Here is an 18440-nt window from a genome sequence, read left to right as displayed (position 1 = left end):
CAGCAAAATTAATAAATAAAAAACGCTTTATTTTGCTGAGCCTCATGCTAGGTTAAGGGGTGTGGGTGTGGAGATGGGACTAAATCGGATCAAAATAGCGGGAGAGGAGTCTGAAGCTCTGAGGACCATTCTGAAGTAGGAAAATTTAAGCCAGTATTTTCTGTGTGGTATGGTGTGTGACCTCCTTGACAAACCTGCAGTGCAGTCTCTGTAGCTCAGTAAGGTTTACGGGTGAAGTGATTCACTTTAGCAGAACTCAAAGTGGTTCTAGGTTCTGGATCCTGCAGGGAATGTGTGTAGCTGGTGGAGCCAGAGGATGGGAGGACGGGTGGTACAGCAGAGGAGGTCCACATGTACGCACTAACTTTATTTCAGTACAAGGTAGAGTGAATTCAGTGTTAAAAATGGTTGAGCAAAGTGCCAGAGAAATACCAAAGTGGGAAATATTGATTCTGATTTATTCAGAAGTGGGAAAGGAGTGGATGTGGGAGGGATTTGAGGAGAGATGATATTGCCTCCCTTTGGTTAAGTGACTCACAGGTGGAGAAGGTGAGCAGAGGAGCAAATGATGAACCAGAGGCAAAGAAGTGCAGTGGTGGGCTTGAGAGACAGTGGGACTGCCCGGTGTTAGAAAACAATGCCAACAGCTAGCTCCTGTCTCTAGATCTTCTGCAGCACAAGCTATCATTGGGGAATTCTCTTACTTGCAGCTAAATACAGATCTGATGGACTGCTCAGTAGCTATGTGTTGAATGACTAAACAGAGAAATGAAACGATGGCTAGGAAGGGAAATCCAAGATCCCATCTCCAGTTGAGGCTCTCCAGCTATCCTAGTGGACAGTAGATAGTTGTGTCTGTCCACCTTCCCTTCCCTCCTTCTAGTTATAGAAACCTCCCCTTTTCTTTTCTTTTTTTCTGGTAGATTGCCTTTTATTGTTTTTACTTTTATTTCAAATTAATATGAGGGTACAGACGATTAGGTTACATTGTTTTCATTTGTTAGGCAAAGTCCAAGTTATAGTTGTGCCCTTCCCCTAGGAGCTGTGTCACATGTCCTTACATTGTGCCTGGGAACCAATCCCACCTCCCCTCTCCTACCTGGCCCCCCCAACTTGAGTTTAATTGTGTTTTCTCTTGTGTGGTATGTATTTGTTCATCTATTGGTTTCATATTAGTGTTGAGTACATTGGATACTTGCTTTTCCATTCTTGTGAACTTTACCAAGGAGAATGTTCTCCAACTCCATCCATAACTTCCCACTTCCTGTTTCTATTACCTTTATCCAAGTCCAGATAGTTTTTCGGAGACCAGAAATTGCATTATATCTTCCAAATAATTGAGTGACCATATGATAGAAAGAAAACTAATCAGAATCTTTATTTTGGATTTTGTGTTCAAAGAGTAATAATTTAAATTTCTCTCTTTTCCTTTAAGTTTCCACTTAAAAAGATGCAACTTTAGAGATACTGACAATCGTATACCTCATCTCATGGAAGAGGCTGAGAAACAAGGCCTACATTCAGAGAGGAGCTGGATGAGTGCAGAGACAGCCATGGATTTAATGTAATTTCTGGTTTCAGTCATGCCTAAGGATATCTATACCCCTCTTCTCAGAAGAGAAAAAAATACCACCTCCCATTTTGACTTAAGTTAGTTTTGGTTGCACTGCTGTCACCTGCAGCTGAAATAATCCTGTGCAATATAGTCATTAACTAGCAATGTTATTTGTTAAGTAATCATTTTTACTATTTTGGGCTTTGGTTTCCTTATCTATAACAGAGGTTGGACAAGATACTCAATATACCTAGGGGCTCTTCAAGCTAAATTTAAAATTTTCACACTTCTATAAAAACAATAAAGTTTGAGTCAAAATATAGTCAACTTAATCCTTGCCCTTTATTTTTTAAAGGGAAAAATAATCTATAAAGAATTCTCATAAAACCAGGCAGAACTCTGCTTTCCTTTCTTCATATCAACCCATAAGTCATCATCATAACCTTAAGTAACATCTTCCATGAATGGACTGCAGTTGTCTAAAAATAATAAAAGATTTCTTTGTTAAAGGCAGCATTTCAGAGCAGCAGGCAAAGAAGGAATTATTCATTAAATGTTAGGACAATTGATTAGCCACTTAGCAAAGAAACAAAATTGGATCTCTTCCTTGTTTCTTACTCCAAAATAAAATCCAGATAATTTAAAGTAAAACCAAGAAAAATAACAATGACAAGTACTGGAAGAAAATTTGAGTGACTGTTCTTTGTAAAGTTGAGGTGAAAAGGACTATTTAAGTGTGACAAGTAAGTATAATCTCAAGTGCTTTTCAGGCCAGGGGTTAAGAGCACAGGTTGGGTTCAAATGTCGGTTCCATACACATGTCAGCTTTATCATCTTGATAAAGGCACTTACTCATTTAAGTCTGTAGTTTCATCTGCAAAACTAAACCCCTGCTTCACAGAGTTGAATAAAGAAAAGAATTATACATGTATGTATAGGAATATTCTGATAGGATTACAAACCAAAAGAATATAAATAAAATGTAAATTGTGGTTATTTCAAGGTAATGAAATATGGGTGAAATATTTTTGCCCTTTTCTTCTTCATTGGGATTTTCTAAAGTAAATTAAAGTATCATGTCTCCCTGATTATCAGTAAAGCATTGCAATTGTGATCATAGACCCTGGAGCCCAACTTCTCAGGCTACAATGCTGGCTCCATTCCTTACTACCTGTGTAAGCTCAGGTAGTAAGCCTGTCACTCAGTCTCCTCACCTGTAAAATGGACATAATATTACTTCCATTATGTAACAAAATGAGTTAACTAGGTGAAGTTGATACAGGGTTCCCTCACTCAGAGGTGGACATGGAGATCCCATTTTTTAGGCCTGGGTGAGCTCAGAGATCAGTCTCATCATTGCAGACCCCATCTCATATAAGCCAGCCCGACCAGTATCTCATCTGGGCTGCCCCTCCTGGAGCAGGGAGCACACCCTAAACAAGAGGCTGCCCCTCCCGGAGCAGAGAATGCATCCAAGTGGGACCACATTCCTGCACAAGAACAGTTTTAAAATTAACTTCTGCTCCCAAGCCCCTGGTGCCAAATGGTTGTGATATTCCATCTCCCCAAGGTCCCCCTGCCCACAGGATAGGAAAAGCAGTACATAATCCCCTACACAGAAGACTGAAATAGCTACCCACTCAGGTCTCCCCTCCATTGCCAGAGGTCCTATTTTCCTCTTTTACTTATCTACGAATAAAATTTGTCCTTTCACTTACTTGTGTGGTTCGTGAGTTCATTCTTCAAATCTGTGAGACCAAGGGGGGAGAGAGAGAGAGAGATTCTATAAGGCGTCCTCAAACTACGGCCCACGGGCCACATGCAGCCCACCAAGGACATTTATCCGGCCTTCCGGGTGTTTTTGCCGCCGCTGCCTGTCCTGCTTAGCAGCCGACTCATCCCAGCGCTGCAGTCCGGTGGCCCTCCAATGGTCTGAGGAACAGTGAACTGGCCCCCTGTTTAAAAAGTTTGAGGACCCCTGTATCTAGCTATAAAGTGCTTAGAGCAGTGCAGAGACTGTTCTATGAGTGTTTTCTTTCTTTCTTTTTTTTTTTTTTTTGAGACGGAGCCTCAAGCTATCCCCCTGGGTAGAGTGCCATGGCATCACGCTCACAGCAACCTCCAACTCCTGGGCTCAAGCGAGTCTCCTGCCTCAGCCTCCCAAGTAGCTGGGACTACAGGCGCCCGCCACAGCGCCGGCCATTTTTTTTTTTTTTTTTTTATTGCAGCCATCATTGTTGCTTGGCGGCCGGGGCTGGGGATTCGAACCCGTCACCTTAGGTGTATGTGGCTGGCGCCTTAGCCGCTTGAGCCACAGGCGCCGAGCCTCTATGAGTGTTTTCAAATATAATTTTTTTTTCTTCTTTGTCCTTTGACTTAAAATTCCTATTCTTTGGATGCCTTTGGTATAGTCAACAAACTAAGTTACAGTTATATGTAAGTAACTCATTATAGTTTAATACAGGTATAGACAGCCCTTGAGCTAAGAACAGTTTTTACATTTGTAAGGGGTTGTAAGGAAAGAAAGGAAAAAAAAAAGAATATGCAACAGAGACAGTATGTGGCCCACAAAGCTGAAACACTAACTGGCCCTTTATAGAAAATGGCTGCTGACTCTTGGCTTAATGTATGTTTCCTCTTTCAAATAAATTTGCAGTTTAAAATCACAGTGGTATAAATATCTAGGAATAAATTTCTAAAGATGGAATTTAAAGAAATATTGTAAATAGGAAGAGAAATAGTTTTAGACAAGGAAGATACTATTTAATCTTGTTAATATTTACTCCCTTGCTCTTTGTTGAGGTAAATTTTTCTACCAATGATTACAGATGACCTCACAGCAATTAACTGATGGAAGTCATGGTGCAGTAATATCAAGTAATCCAAGAGATACTTAAACTCTTGAGGCAAATGATTATCATATTTCTCTTGGCCAACTCCGTCCTGCTGATGTTGCCAATCCAACCGCCATGGGAATAAGGCTCATATCGGGTCTGGAGTCAGCATATGTGCCAGGATAAGCATACAGTTCTTTGCCACAGACTCTTGGGGTAATGTGTGTGGGAACAGGAAGGCTGACTCAGGAAGTCCTCCTTCTAGACCTTGGTTAGACACATTTCAGAGAAAGTTAGGTTGCCAGAAGAAAAATATTTACAAATCTAAAGTTGTTAAAAAGCTATTACTATGGAAGAGAAAATTAACCTTGGTTTTTTTGTTGTTGCCAAGAAATAGAGTATTAACCTGAGAATCTCTGGGTAACTTTATCTGTTGCTGTGATCGGCCTTGAACTTGTAGACTTTTCATAAGCAAACAAAACAGCTGTGAAATAGAGAATGGAATAAGAGAGTCCCAGGGAGAGACCTGATGTTCCTCACAGAGTCAGTAAGACTTGTAGGAAGCTGGCAGGTCTATCAAGTTGATGTGGGGGACACTTTTCTCTACTGAATTCAAGAGTCTGTGACTTTTGTATCAGCTGGGGGTACAGGAGGAGGGAATGAAAGGAAAGGCCACTTCCTTTTTGACCGTAATTAGGTCTGCTGGAGACTGAAACATGAATATTTAACTGAGAGGGGCTGCGGTTTGCCAGAAGTGTATTTCCATGAAGAATGAAGGACACTTCCATGCAGAGGAAGTCACGTTTAGGGCAGGTGCTTCTGAATAGGGCGGATTCTGTATTTGGAATTGACTTTCTGTCCAGCACCTGAGACATCTAAGTCCAATTTGGGAAGGGAGGGCTTTAAAGTCTATGCTTTTCCTCTTTTTCCTCTGTAACAAAGTTTTGTATTTTTTAAAAAAAGAGGGCAGGAAATGTTCCACTACAGAATTGGCAACTTTTCCTTTTCCCATGTAAGCTTATTTAAAAACACAAATACTGTCTAATACCACCATCATTTCAGAAAAAGAGACTTGTGAAGGAGATATATGACAATAAAAATTGGACATAAAACCTAAACCAAGTTAGCTGTCATTAGAACACCCAGAAAGATGAAGACTTTAGAACATTCTCTAGGAAAAACTTCCCTCACCAAGTCATCACTACTTCATCTCGTGCCTTTTCCCTTTTTGTTCCTTCATCTTTTACACCCTGTCTTTGGTGGTCGCCAATGATACCCCTGTCCCTAAACCTTCTAATGTTTTAACACTACTTTCTTTTTTTCTTGATTACATAACTTAATAGGGACTTGGGACAGCCATGGGGTTGTGGAAGGAAGACGTAGGAAGGATGTGGAGGAGCAGACTCTGGAGCTGAGAGTAAGAATTCCCACTGGAAACCTGGTCTAGGAGAGCAGGGGTTCTGTCTTGGTTTCTACTATATACCGAAACCTGAAAACAGGGCCTGGGATGTACAGATGCTCAATAAATGGTCATTGGATAAACAAAACACAGACAAGGTACGTACAGTTTCTATTATATAGCATCATACTACTGAGGTAGTAGTCATTACTCTGACTGGAGGTAATGATATTTCAGAAATCACTGAAGAAATATGAGGGGAAAAATACCCTAATTGATAATACACCATCCCAACCCAACCATTATTACACTTCTATTGCTGTTCCTTCAGTATGTCATAATATGCATGGAAAATATAGAACTTATTTTCAAAAGAAAGTCTCCTTTACCTACACAAGATTGCTAAAAACAAATTTAGGTGATGCTGCCTAAGAGAGTCTGAAATAACCTTGGATAATCCTTGCCAGTACAACAAAGCATGTAGCATAAATTAAAGAAGACATGTGTTCTCTCACTGGATCCTACTCTAAGGGTTTCAATGGTCTCATCTGTAAAATGAAAGGATTGGGTTCCAAAATCTTAAAGGTTTTCTTAGAGTCTGAAATTTAATGATTCCTACATTTAATTGTTTTACATTCTGATAATAAAGCAATCTGTATATGTTTACATATTTATGTATATAAATTTAAATATTGCTACATACTAACAAACTTGGACATAGGGGCTCCTTCCATGCAGAATTACAGATTTCCAAAATTCACATAAAAATGACATTTCTAGTTTTCCAGGTATATTACTAGATAGACCAATTATTAGTAATTTGAATCCCCAAAGATACATCTTTATAGTTATAAACCAATAAAATAAAAAGTTAATTCAAAACAAAGTGACAACAACAAATCAGCCAGGCATATTATAGTTTCGAGGGGAAGAACTAGGGTAAATCAATTCAGTTCATTGGTACACAAATGGGATAAAGAAAATTCTATCATCAGGCTCCCACAGAGGGGAGTTAGTAACACAGAAAGTTTTCCTTGTTGTAGAATTAAGGATTAATAACCCCACTTCCCCTACTTTCTGTTTTCCTAAAGACTAAACTATCATTTTCTTCTGAGGATAACTTGACATACATGATTCATTAATTAATCTAGATGTTATCTTTCTTTGGAGGTCACAGTAGAATTGACTAGAATTGAAGCTTTAGCTCCTCGTTGCCACCATCACAGGCAGGTGAGGATGACAGGACAGGGGCGGTTTAAGGACGTGCCCACAGGTGGCGTCCGCTGGGGAGATTAAATTTCGGTTGCTTCCATTCTTTAATTTAAATGACCTAAACCAGTCACAATTTCAAAAGAACCAGAATTGAACTGGTGCTGCAGGTAGGTAAGTCGAAGCATACTAGAACTGATTGCCAGCCTGCAGGCAGATGCTGCATTCAGACTAGCAGCCACACTCCAGGATTTCCAAGGCAGTTTATGAAAGAAAGAGAATCAGAGACTGTTTACACAACGTTTCCAGCACCAAACCTCGAAGTGTTCATCGCATCGCGTAATCGTGTTAACAGCGGGAATCGCCCTGTCGGACTGCAAAATTCCCATAATTTCCCACTGCTTGTCGCCGGCCGACGGTGGACGCCTTACAATTCCCGGCGGCCAGCGGCCCTGGCAACAGGGAAGTCCAGGACATAGTGCTCCTCGCGAACCCCGCCCCAGGCATTCGATTCCCTGCGCCCTTTGCGGTCTCTTGCTGCCCCCTGCCGGCCCCTCGTGCCGAGCCACGGAGGGCAGAGGGACGACCGACGACCGCAAGGGGGCGTAGTGCCGGCGACGGCGCTTCTGCGCGCGTCCTGAGGCCGGAAGTTAGTCTTGTCCACTTCCGCCCCTCGGTGACGTGCCAGACCCTGCGGAAGTAAAAGGCACGCACGGCGTATAGGTACAGTTCCGGGTGCGGCTGGGAGTTTGTTTTTGCTGTGATTTCTTTTTTCTTTTTTAGAGGACTGTCTGCGCGACTCTGCCGTACTGCGCAGCCCCTTGAGCAGTTGCCCTTGGAGGAGGAAGAGGGGTGGAAGGAGCCTACACTGTAGAATTACCTTGGTTTTTAGTTAACACCCACCTGGGTTCGAGGCATACGCTTCACCTAGCTGAGACGAGCAATCTGCAATCTCTGTTGCAGATTTTGTAATTTTAGGGATAATTTAAGGAATACCATTTAAGTTCTTGGGGAGGTTAACTAATGTGTGTGAAGCACTAAGCTTTGGTTTTACCAAACATATTCGTGATTCCGCTCCCTTTCCAGGCGTGTACTTGCCGTGTAATTTTCAGTGTGCGTAAGAGATGCTTAGTTTGTAAGAGGTAATGCATCCCAGGAGAACACTATGCAAAGTTTGCTGGGGTCAGTCTCTTTTATCATCTATTATGATGTCCTGACAATGTTTTGTCTGTGTGTGTGTGTGTGTGTGTGTGTGTGTGTTCCTTCTCTAGAGACAGCTGTTCTCCAGCCTTTCTGGAGGTATGCAAAGTCTTAAGATAAATTATCTCCAAAAGACCAGCTGGAATGTACCTTAAAGCCAGTGATTAACTATTTCCATTAAAAGCATCTTTAACCGTCTAGTTGTGGAACAATGAGGAATGTAAATCCTCCTCATTTGAAGTTTAGATTACATGTACAGAGAATTTCAGGATGTTTATTAGTTTCATCAGTAGCCCTAGAGATAATGGTTTTGGTTAATTAAAAACATCAATTTGAAAGAAAAATTGAAGTCAGTTTTGGAATACTTATTAATTTTGAAATTTACAGTTGAGGGAATTGATACTTCTTGCATAGGGTATTTAAATATTTTACCTTTTTTAGATGTTATGGAGGTATTTTGAATTGAAATTGTCTGCTGAGAGTAGACAGTAATACCTCATTGATATTTTTGAAATTTGACCTGTTTTGTGCTCAAATATGAAAAATAGAGGTAATTTACAGAGTTTCCATTGTTTTTTACACCTCAGGCTAATTAAATTTGTTTAAAATTTGTCTGACAGAAAAATAACACATTTGTTACAGAGTGCAGGTGTGTACCATTTGCCGTGAAACAGTCAATATGTTGAGAGACAAGGTGTTGAAGAAAGAAAAGTGTGTTTCATTTGTTGTGACAGCAAACTGAGAAGATGGTGAACTGATGTCCTAAAGAACCTTCTAAATCAGTATGAATTTTAGACTCCTTTCTATGTTAAGGCAAGGAAGGTACCTTTGCAAAAGGTAACTAAAGATCACAGATATCTGGGCACCAAGAGGGTTCTAGGAGTTTGTAAAACTTTTTAGGTCAGGCAGGTCATGATGTTCTTTTAATCTTTAACACAGTATTGTTACTCGTGTATGTACTTTTCTGTTCTCTTCAGGAGTTAGTTTTGGGAAAGGGACAGTTATCTTTCTTCTAGAGTTGAACTATAAACTACATTTTCCCTGTGGTATTCCAATTAGCTGGCCTATGTGCAGACCAAGGCAGAGCTAAAGGATATTACTTGGAGGTGATCAGAGCAAAATGTAGCTAGTCATGATAGACCTCCCTTTCATTGTTACAGTTTTCATTAAGTAAAATACCAGTATTTCAGAAGGATATAGCCTCCATTAATCTTTCACAGATAACTGTTATTCAGTTTTCCCCCCATCTGTATGTATTCATGCCTCTCCTTTAATATGAATGATATTATCCTATCCATACCATTATGCAATTTGCCACTTAGGATATCTTGGATTTGGATTGCATTATATCTGTCTTTATTTTTGGCACCTGTATAGCATTATATTACATAGATGTACCACAATTTATTAATCATTCTGTTATTGGTGGCCTTTTGAGGTGGTTCTTTTTTGCTATACCAAATAATATGATCATCCTTTTGTGTTATGGGCATCCTTTTACGTAACAAATATGTATTCATGTCCTTTTTATTTCCTCTGGATAGTCTCCAAGAAGTGGAAATGCTGGGTTAAAGAATATAAGCACTTAAAATTATAATAGAAGGTTTTAAGTCCTCTTCTAATTACAACATTTAAGATTTTTTTTGTTCATGTGTTTACTAACAACCAATATTATTAGTTATCATTGTTTTTAGGTTTAGATGAAATTGCTTATATCATTTGTGGGGTAAACCTAATGCTTCTTAGTATTGTAATCAAGACCAAATTTCATTGCCAGTTCTAAGTCCACTTTACCTCCCCCCCATATAAATAGAATACTTAGTTTTAGATTCCTTAGTAACAAATTATTAAACAAAAGATTCACTTCAGCAGTATTTTAAGTTAAAGAGTTAAGGGAACATTGTGTTTGAATGGGACCTTATACTATGCATAGGCATCAGGAAGATGGACCTTTGTGAAAGAATAACAGCTTAAGAAAAAGTAGGGAGACAGGAATGGACAAGGATGTTCAGGATCAAAGGTTTGAGAGATAGTGGTGTCAGGGAGTGGGGTAGAATAGGAGAGATAGCTGGAAAGGTAAGTAGAACTAGGTGTTGAAGGCTTGAAGGCCAATTCGAAGATTTTGCTTTCTTGGGGAGGGCTACAGGTGGTCTTTAATCAGAAAGTGAAGGACATAATTGTATTTTTTTTTTGTAAACAAGTATCAGTGTCATGGCAGTTTTGAGTGATGTTGGAGAAGCAAGGAAGATGGCTGTTACAGGCTGGGTAGGAGAGATTGAAGACTTGTAACTGTGAGAATAACAGAAGAGTTGAGGGATTGGATTTTTGAGACACTGAAGAAACTGAATCTGCATGATTTGATGACACTAGCATTGAAGAAAAGGAAGAAAGCAAAGCTCACTGTTATAACAGATTTTTGTAATAAAGGACTCTTAGGATAGTGATAGTGATATCCTTAATCAGAGGAGGGCAAGTTTGTAGGTGGGGAAAGATGCTCAATTAGGTTTGGGGCATGTTAATTCACATGGAAGATATTTGTATGGAGAATGAGATACACAAAGATATAAAATTTACTGTGACAGTTACACATAAAGATATAAAATCTGCTGTGACAGTTTTAGAAGAAATCTTAATAGATTTTATTACTCTTTTATTAGGAATTTTGGCATGTGTTTTCACTTATTTTTAGTTTTCCATTAGTGGAATTTCTTTTGAACATTTTGTACTTGTTCATCCTTGTTTATTGTTATACTAACTTCACCAAAATGCACTGTCTAGAGTAGCAGTCTTCAAACTTTTGATTGTGTATGCTGTTAATTAAACAGTTTATAAATGCAGCTCCAATATATGCACATTTATTGATTACTTATATCTATGTCTTACAGTACTATTACCTTGCATACATTATGAGACATATGTAAAAAGTGGAAACTTTGAAAGGCTAAGACAAATACAAATAGGAATTTTACTATTTTCCTCTTATATCCCATTGGTTCATGTTGCACCCCTCTTTAGGAAGCACTGCTCTGATCTCCACTCGATAGTATTTTGTCCAGTTGCCCAGTAGAGGTCACTCTTGATCATCTGGAGGCGTGAACAGACTGTTCAGCTGTGTGAGGTAGAGCCTTCATTCTTTAGCTTGAAGCAGGATTGTATTTTAAAATTTCTAAATTCATGCATTGTTGGAACAGTATTTAATTACGAAGTAGTACGTGGTATTATGGAGAAGTGAAGAATTATAATTTCAGTGGAGTATTTATGAATCAGTCAAAAATGTGCTTTTGTTGTTTGATATTTACTTTGTGAGTGTGCTGCATTTGAGTTTGAATGTTATTTGATTCTATAGTTTTAGAATATTTTTCAAGTTTATTGAGAATCTGTAGATTATATGAGCCACAGGAATGTCCTCAGTCTGTAGACATAATCCAAGTTCTTTTAAAAATTGGAGTAATTGGAAGGACAGACACAAAGAGGCTTTCTTTGAAATTGATCTTGAAAGCAATATCTTAAGCCCAAAAATGTTAGTGGTGGGTTGGAACCATCTATCTGTATTTTCTACTTTATGCTTAATTAGGAAAAGAGAAATGTCATTTCTAAGTAAGAGTCCTTTGTAAGTAATTAGAAGCTAAGCACTAAGTTTGTCATAGCTGTATATTCTGAAAAGGAAAAAGTACAGTTTTAAAAAAAATATGCGCTGTTGTATGACAGACCATTGTAGTTTTGGAACAAGTCATTCTATAGGTTTGACTAACAGAAGAACACTTTTTCTTCCTTCCTCATAAAATATTTCCTATAAATAGAGATGTTCATTTTAGTAGGGATCTATGATTATAATCATATACAAGTTTATGCTTTTTGTGCCCCATTTATTAATGATCAGGAAACTGAGTTATTGAGGTTTTAGTGACTTGCTAGATGTGGAAGTTATAAATGTAAGTATTGTGTGGTAGATGCAGACAGCACTGGTCTTGTGTAATATGGTCATAAGAGAGAGGAAGATGGAATAAGTAGCATTTTAATGTTTATGTGCCATCTGCTAGCACACTTCTACATGTGGTAGACCCTGTGGATTAAATTTCCCAACTAGATCATGAAAATCGGCTTGAAATTTTTGGGTTACAACCAAGAGAAAGACGGGATAAACTGAATGAGATGGAGATCAAGATCAGGAGCTGTTGACTACTGGTCTATATAAGTTGAGAATTAAGGCTGTAATGATAGAATGGATTTAAGGGTGCTACGAACGTAGAAAAAGATATTTGAGATAGAAATTAGATAGTCTGAGGTCTTTTTATCTTTCAGGGCTAGATTTAGAATTTGAAAACTGGGAGGCCAGAGACAAGTCTGGTATCTGTAGTTAGGACAGGGTCAGAGATCTGGGAAGTTAGAAGAGAAAGCAGAAATGAAGATGTCAGTTATTAGAAATAAGCCAAAGGTTTGGAAATCAAGAAGACAAAGTAGAGATGGAGAGGGACCACGGGTTTTGGGTAGCCAAGGCAGATAAGGCCAAATAAAGGAACCAGCTAAAAGAAATAATTCTGGGGTAGAGGTGGTACCCTCTTGCTTTTCTTCATGTTAAAAATGGAAACAGCTCTGGGCCCACATATAGTCAACAGAAACGGTAAGCTAGGAAGTGAGAGTGGTGGAATTGTTACCACAGCACCAAAAGCCCTGGAGCTAGAGTTATATTTTTATATTAATGACCGTGGTGCTCATGTGACTATAATATGGTTATTTAGCTGTTTAATACATACATTTGTGTAATAGTATACATGTTGTTTTACACAGCATTCCACAAGGTTTGGGCTACCTGACCATTATGGCATCAAGAAACCTCTGGTATATGAGAAGTTACTTTGGTTCAAGATGTTGGAGGATCCAGTTTTCAGCAGACATCATCTTCAAACCAGTTTCAGTTAGGCTTTTTGGTGTGAAGTGTGATGATACAAACCATGAACCTTTGAAGAATGAGGACCTATTAAACAACTTACTTACTATGGGAGTGGATATTGACATGGCAAAAAAAAGACAGCCTGGAGTTTTTAATAGAGTGGTTACAAATGAACAGGACTTAAAGCTGTTCCTTCTGTCCAAAGGAGCTAGTAAAAATGTGATTGCTAGCATCATATCAAGATATCCACGAGCCATAACTCGTACTCCTGAAAGTCTTTCAAAACGGTGGGATCTCTGGAGAAGGGTTATGACATCAGACCTTGAAATTGTGAATATTCTGGAACGTTCTCCTGAATCCTTTTTTCGGTCCGATAACAACCTAAACTTAGAGAATAATATCAAGTTCCTCTACTCAGTTGGATTGACCCGTAAATGCCTTTGTCGGTTGTTGACTAATGCCCCTCGTACTTTCTCCAATAGTCTTAATCTGAACAAAAAGATGGTTGAATTTTTACAGGAAGTCTGTTTGTCATTGGGTCACAATGATCCTGCAGATTTTGTCAGGAAGACACTTTTTAAAAACCCTTTCATCTTAATTCAGAGCACCAAGCGGGTGAAAGCTAACATTGAATTTTTACAGTCAACTTTCAACTTGAACAGTGGGGAATTACTTGTTCTGATATGTGGTCCAGGTGCTGAAATCTTAGACATTTCCACTGATTATGCCAAAAGAAACTACACAAATATAAAAGAGAAGCTGTTTTCTCTTGGATGTACTGAAGAAGAGGTACAGAAGTTTGTCTTAAGCTATCTAGATATGATCTTCTTGGCAGAAAAAAAGTTTAATGATAAAATAGACTGCCTCATAGAAGAAAAAATTAACATTTCACAAATAATTGAAAATCCTCGTGTTCTGGATTCAAGCATTAGTACTTTAAAAAGTCGAATCAAAGAACTGGTAGATGCTGGTTATAACTTGAGTACATCAAACATTGCTCTTCTGTCTTGGAGTAAAAAAAGATATATTGCTAAATTGAAAAAGTTAGGCAGGTAGAACTTAAAAAAAAATCATGATATAGTGATTTTTTTTTGAATTTGGGCCTTTCAGAAAGGAGAGTTGATTTTTTAACTACAGGTACACAGTGATCCTTTGGCTCTTTTGCTTTATAGGTTAATAAAAACTATTGGTATACTCAAGTACTGTCCTTCTAGCTGTTTATTCTCTAGTTTGAATTATTGCCCTACACCATTAGATAGTATGAGCTGTGGCTGCTGTACAAAGGTAGTTCCTGAGTGCCATGACAGAATAATGTGTGGAAAGAAAGTAAAAATACTAAAAATCTAACAAAGTAGAACAGAGAGATTTTTCATCCCAAGTTTTACCTTCTTCTTTAAACCCCATTAGTCTGCTTCCTCCACTTCCCCCAGGATTTACTGTTGGTGTATCTTAATTTCATTCAGGACAGGGGCAACTGTAGTTAAGCAGAATAATGGTCACCTGAAGACACTGATGTCTTAACTCCCAGGACCTATGAATATGTCATGTTATATTACAAAAGGAGTTTGCAGGTATGATTAAGTTAAATCTGATTAAATGCTTTGAGATGGGGAGATTATCCTTAAATATTTAAGGGACCTACTGTAATTACAAAGTTCCTTAAAATTGGAAGAGGGAGGCAAAAAAGGAGGTCAAAGTGATGCATATAAGAAAGGCGTGGCTTGGTGCCTGTAGCTCAAGTGGCTAGGATGCCAGCCACGTACACTGGAGCTGGTGAGTTTGAATCCAACCCAGGCCTGCCAAACAACAGTGACAACTACAAACAAAAAATGGCTGGCATTGTGGCCGGCACCTGTAGTCCCAGCTGCTTGGGAGGCTGAGGCAAGAGAATCGCTTAAGCCCAGGAGTTTGAGGTTGCTGTGAGCTGTGACGTGACAGCACTCTACCCAGGGTGATGCCTTGAGACTGTCTCGAAAAAAAAGACGACCTCTTTTGAAGGAGGTCAAAAGGAGGTTTTAAAGGAGGAAGGGTCTGTGAGCCAAGATGTGCAGGTGGCCTATAGAAAGGGTATGGAAATAAATTTTCCCTTAGAGCCCCCAGAAAGGAGTGCAGCCCTCTGGCACCTTTTCAACCCAGTGTGACTGTTGTCAGACTCCTGACTTACAGAACCATAGGATAATATATTTGTGATGCTTTAAACCATTGAGCGTGATAATTTGTTACAGCAGTAAATAACATGGGAACTAAAATGATTAATTGCATTATAGGTGAAGTGAAAAAATGCCGTCCTTTTAGCATTGTCTATATTTTTTGCTCTTATAAGAGTGATTGCATTTTTAATCTACCTACTTTTCTGGTATTGCTAATAAGTTAGTGTTTATAAAGTCCTTTAAATGTGCCCAGAAAAAACTGAATGTAGGGTGGCACTTGTGGCTCAAAGGAGTACAGTGCTGGCCCCATATGCTGGAGGTGGCAGGTTCAAACCTGGCCCCAGCCAAAAACTGCAAAAACAAACAAACAAAAAACTAAATGTAAATAATAAAATCTAAATAAAGGAATGTTTTTGCCTAATGAATGTAGTTTAAAGAAACGGTGATCATTTCTGTGTATTTATATTTTGTTGGCATTTTATCCAATATAATTAATGAGGAATTTCTAAAGGTATTGACTTAAAAATGACTAGTCAGAAATCTGTATCTTAAAGATACAATCTAGCTCTGATATAATCTGAAAGAGAAGAAACAAATATGACCTTAATTGCTTTCAGTTATTTTCTGGAAGCATTTGTTTTCTGGTTGTGGATTTGAATGAAATAACATAATTATGCTCAACCTTTTAAACCTTTATTACTCTTGGTAATGCCTCAAAAAACTTATGTCTCCCATTGATAAAGACAAAATGTCTGCATTTCCAAGGGCATTTATATGTTCAGGGATACTCCTATAATTTTTAGCCAACTTGGTTAATGCCAAGATGGCAGAGTTAAGAACACATGAGCTTTATCGAGGCATTTCTTTAGTGGTAGACATGGGTGTCCTTATGGAATAGCACTGTAACTTTGTGTACAAAATTTACTGAACTTATTTGACCGTCTGTAAGATTAAAAATTGACCTTGCAAAGTTGGTAATTACCAAATGAGAAAGAGATTCTAAGGTTTCTTGCACATAGTAACTGTTCCATCAATGGCAGCTGTAATAAAAAATTAAAATAGTATTTTCAAAAGCAGGTTTATTGAAACAATTCATAGATCATAGAGTTTACCTATCTAAAGTGTACAATTCAATTTTATAGAATTGTGCAACTATCAGTCCACTTTCTGTTGCTTATAACAGAATATCTGAAACTGGAAAATTTATCAATATAAAGAAAATGGGTTTATTTCATAGCATTATGGAAGCTGAGAGGTGCCAGGGTGAGGGGCTGCATCTGGTGGGAGACATCTGCATCTAGGGGGGACTACCTGAAGAGTCCTGAGGCACCCAAGGGTATCTCATGGCCAGTGCTAACAGGTTCAGTTTTTTCTTTATCTTCTTACCAACCTACTAGTCCCACTTTCATGGTAATTAATTAATCCACTAATCTATAGACCCATCAGCCCATTCATACATGAATAGACTAATTTATTCCTGATGGCAGAGCCTTCATGATGTAATCACTTCTTAAAGGCCCTGCTTTCAATACTGCACATAGGGGATAAATTTCAACATGAGTTTTGAAGGGGACAGAGATAAACTATAGCAACAAATGTCACAATCTAGTTTTAGAATATATTTGCCCCCATAAAAGAAACCTTGTATCTAGGAGCAGTCAATTCCCTTTATTCTCTTGTCACTCACTGCCTTTCCTCCCAACCCTAAGCAAAAACAAATCTATCCCTATAAATTTGATTATTCAGTGTGTTTCATGTAAGTGGAATCATGTAATTTGTGGTCTTTTGTGACTATCTTCTTTTACTCAGCATGTTTTTAAGGTTCAGCCATATGGTGCATATCAGTATCTCATTTCTTTTTAATGCCAAATAATATTCATTGATGGTACGGTCACATTATTAGGAGTAAATTTTATTCTTATAGTTTAGTGTTAATTCCTTAAATCTTCTGAATTGTAGGGAGTATTTTCTGGGGACTGCTTTGGAATCTTAACAAGTTTATAAGGAACTTGGGGAAAGTGGGTGGAGGAGATAAAAGTTTGCTTGCATCAGCAGATCTTGAGAATTATAGCTGGGTTGACAACAGTTGCAGGTGTCCAAACAGAGTGTGGGACGTGCAGAAGTCGAATACGGCACTTGATAGCTGTTTGGGCAGTAGTGGGTGAGGAGGGAAAACTTCTCTGGAGAAATAAGTGGAAAATGCCTGGCAGGCAATATTAACACGCCATACTTTTCAAGTTTGAGTCTGATGTGGCATCAATTCTTTTGTAGAAAATGGAATTATAAAGATCTTAAGTAATTATTTTCATAAATGAAAAAATTCATGTTTATGATGGGAAAAATTAGTGAATCACACAAAAAGAACAAAAACTATTATCTCCTAGACATGATCAATTAATATTTTGGTCACTCTGTTGTTTTTCTTTGCACAATATCTCCATACATGTATATATGTGGTATATATGGACTATTTGAGACTAAACTGTATGTATTTGATAAATTGTTTATTTTTTAATACTTTTTTCTCCCCCCACTTCAATAAGCTGAACTATCTAAATGATTTATTTTAATCTAATATATCCTGAAAATATTATGTATTTTTCAGTAATTAATTACAGAATCAATGAAATGTTTGCCTATAACATGGTTTATAATGGTTGCCTGGAATTCTGTTTTTGGATAAGTCACAATTTCTCACCATTGGTCAGAGTGAGTAAATTTTAGGAAATCAGTAATTTTTTGAAAGTCTTGCCTAGATTATTTCAGTATTCCATTTTTTTAACCATTTGTATACTATATAAGTTAAAAATTTGCTGTAGAAAAAATAAATGTTGGCTTAGCATGGTGGCTCACACCTGTTACTGTGGGAGGCCAAGGTGGGTGGATTGCTTGAGCTGAGGAGTTCGAGACTAGCCTAAGCAAGAGTCAGACCCTATCTGTACTAAATATAGAAAAACTAACCAGGCGTTGTGGTGGGCACCTGTAGTTCTAGCTACTCTGGAGGCTGAGGCATGAGGATTGCTAGAGCCCAAGAGTTTGAGGTTACTATGAACTATGATGCCACGGCACTTACCCAGGGCAATAGGGTGAGACTCTGTCTTAAAAAATGTTAAAAGTGCTGCATTTTATTGTGTCTTAAGTATCAGATGGCTCTGGAAAACTTCATTTTTTTAAAGTGAAAACCATGTGCATTCTAAATTAT

At 38.2% G+C, this 18440-nt stretch overlaps 1 protein-coding gene across 5 annotated transcripts; it reads left to right on the top strand.

Annotated features, from left to right (window-relative positions):
* Nucleotides 1-7706: 7706 nt before the first annotated feature.
* MTERF1 (mitochondrial transcription termination factor 1) lies at nucleotides 7707-14800 on the top strand. 5 transcript variants are annotated; one of them, XM_023507762.1, is made up of 3 exons: nucleotides 7707-7720; nucleotides 8840-9034; nucleotides 12986-14800. In XM_023507762.1, exons 2-3 carry the CDS (start codon nucleotides 8982-8984, stop codon nucleotides 14142-14144), a joined length of 1212 nt encoding a protein of 403 aa, XP_023363530.1. In that variant the 5' UTR covers nucleotides 7707-7720; nucleotides 8840-8981; the 3' UTR covers nucleotides 14145-14800. The 5 variants fall into 5 exon arrangements, with proteins under 5 accessions (XP_023363530.1, XP_012667125.1, XP_012667120.1 ...); XM_012811671.2 differs by lacking the exon at nucleotides 7707-7720 and adding an exon at nucleotides 7735-8179; XM_012811666.2 differs by lacking the exon at nucleotides 7707-7720 and adding an exon at nucleotides 7735-8296.
* The last annotated feature ends 3640 nt before the right edge of the window (nucleotides 14801-18440 follow it).

Source organism: Otolemur garnettii, unplaced genomic scaffold (assembly GCF_000181295.1).
Source record: "Otolemur garnettii isolate 467f Iridium unplaced genomic scaffold, OtoGar3 scaffold00005, whole genome shotgun sequence".
Taxonomy (NCBI): domain Eukaryota; kingdom Metazoa; phylum Chordata; class Mammalia; order Primates; family Galagidae; genus Otolemur; species Otolemur garnettii.
Note: the sequence above shows the minus strand (reverse complement) of the source record. Positions and strands in the feature narration are given on the sequence as shown.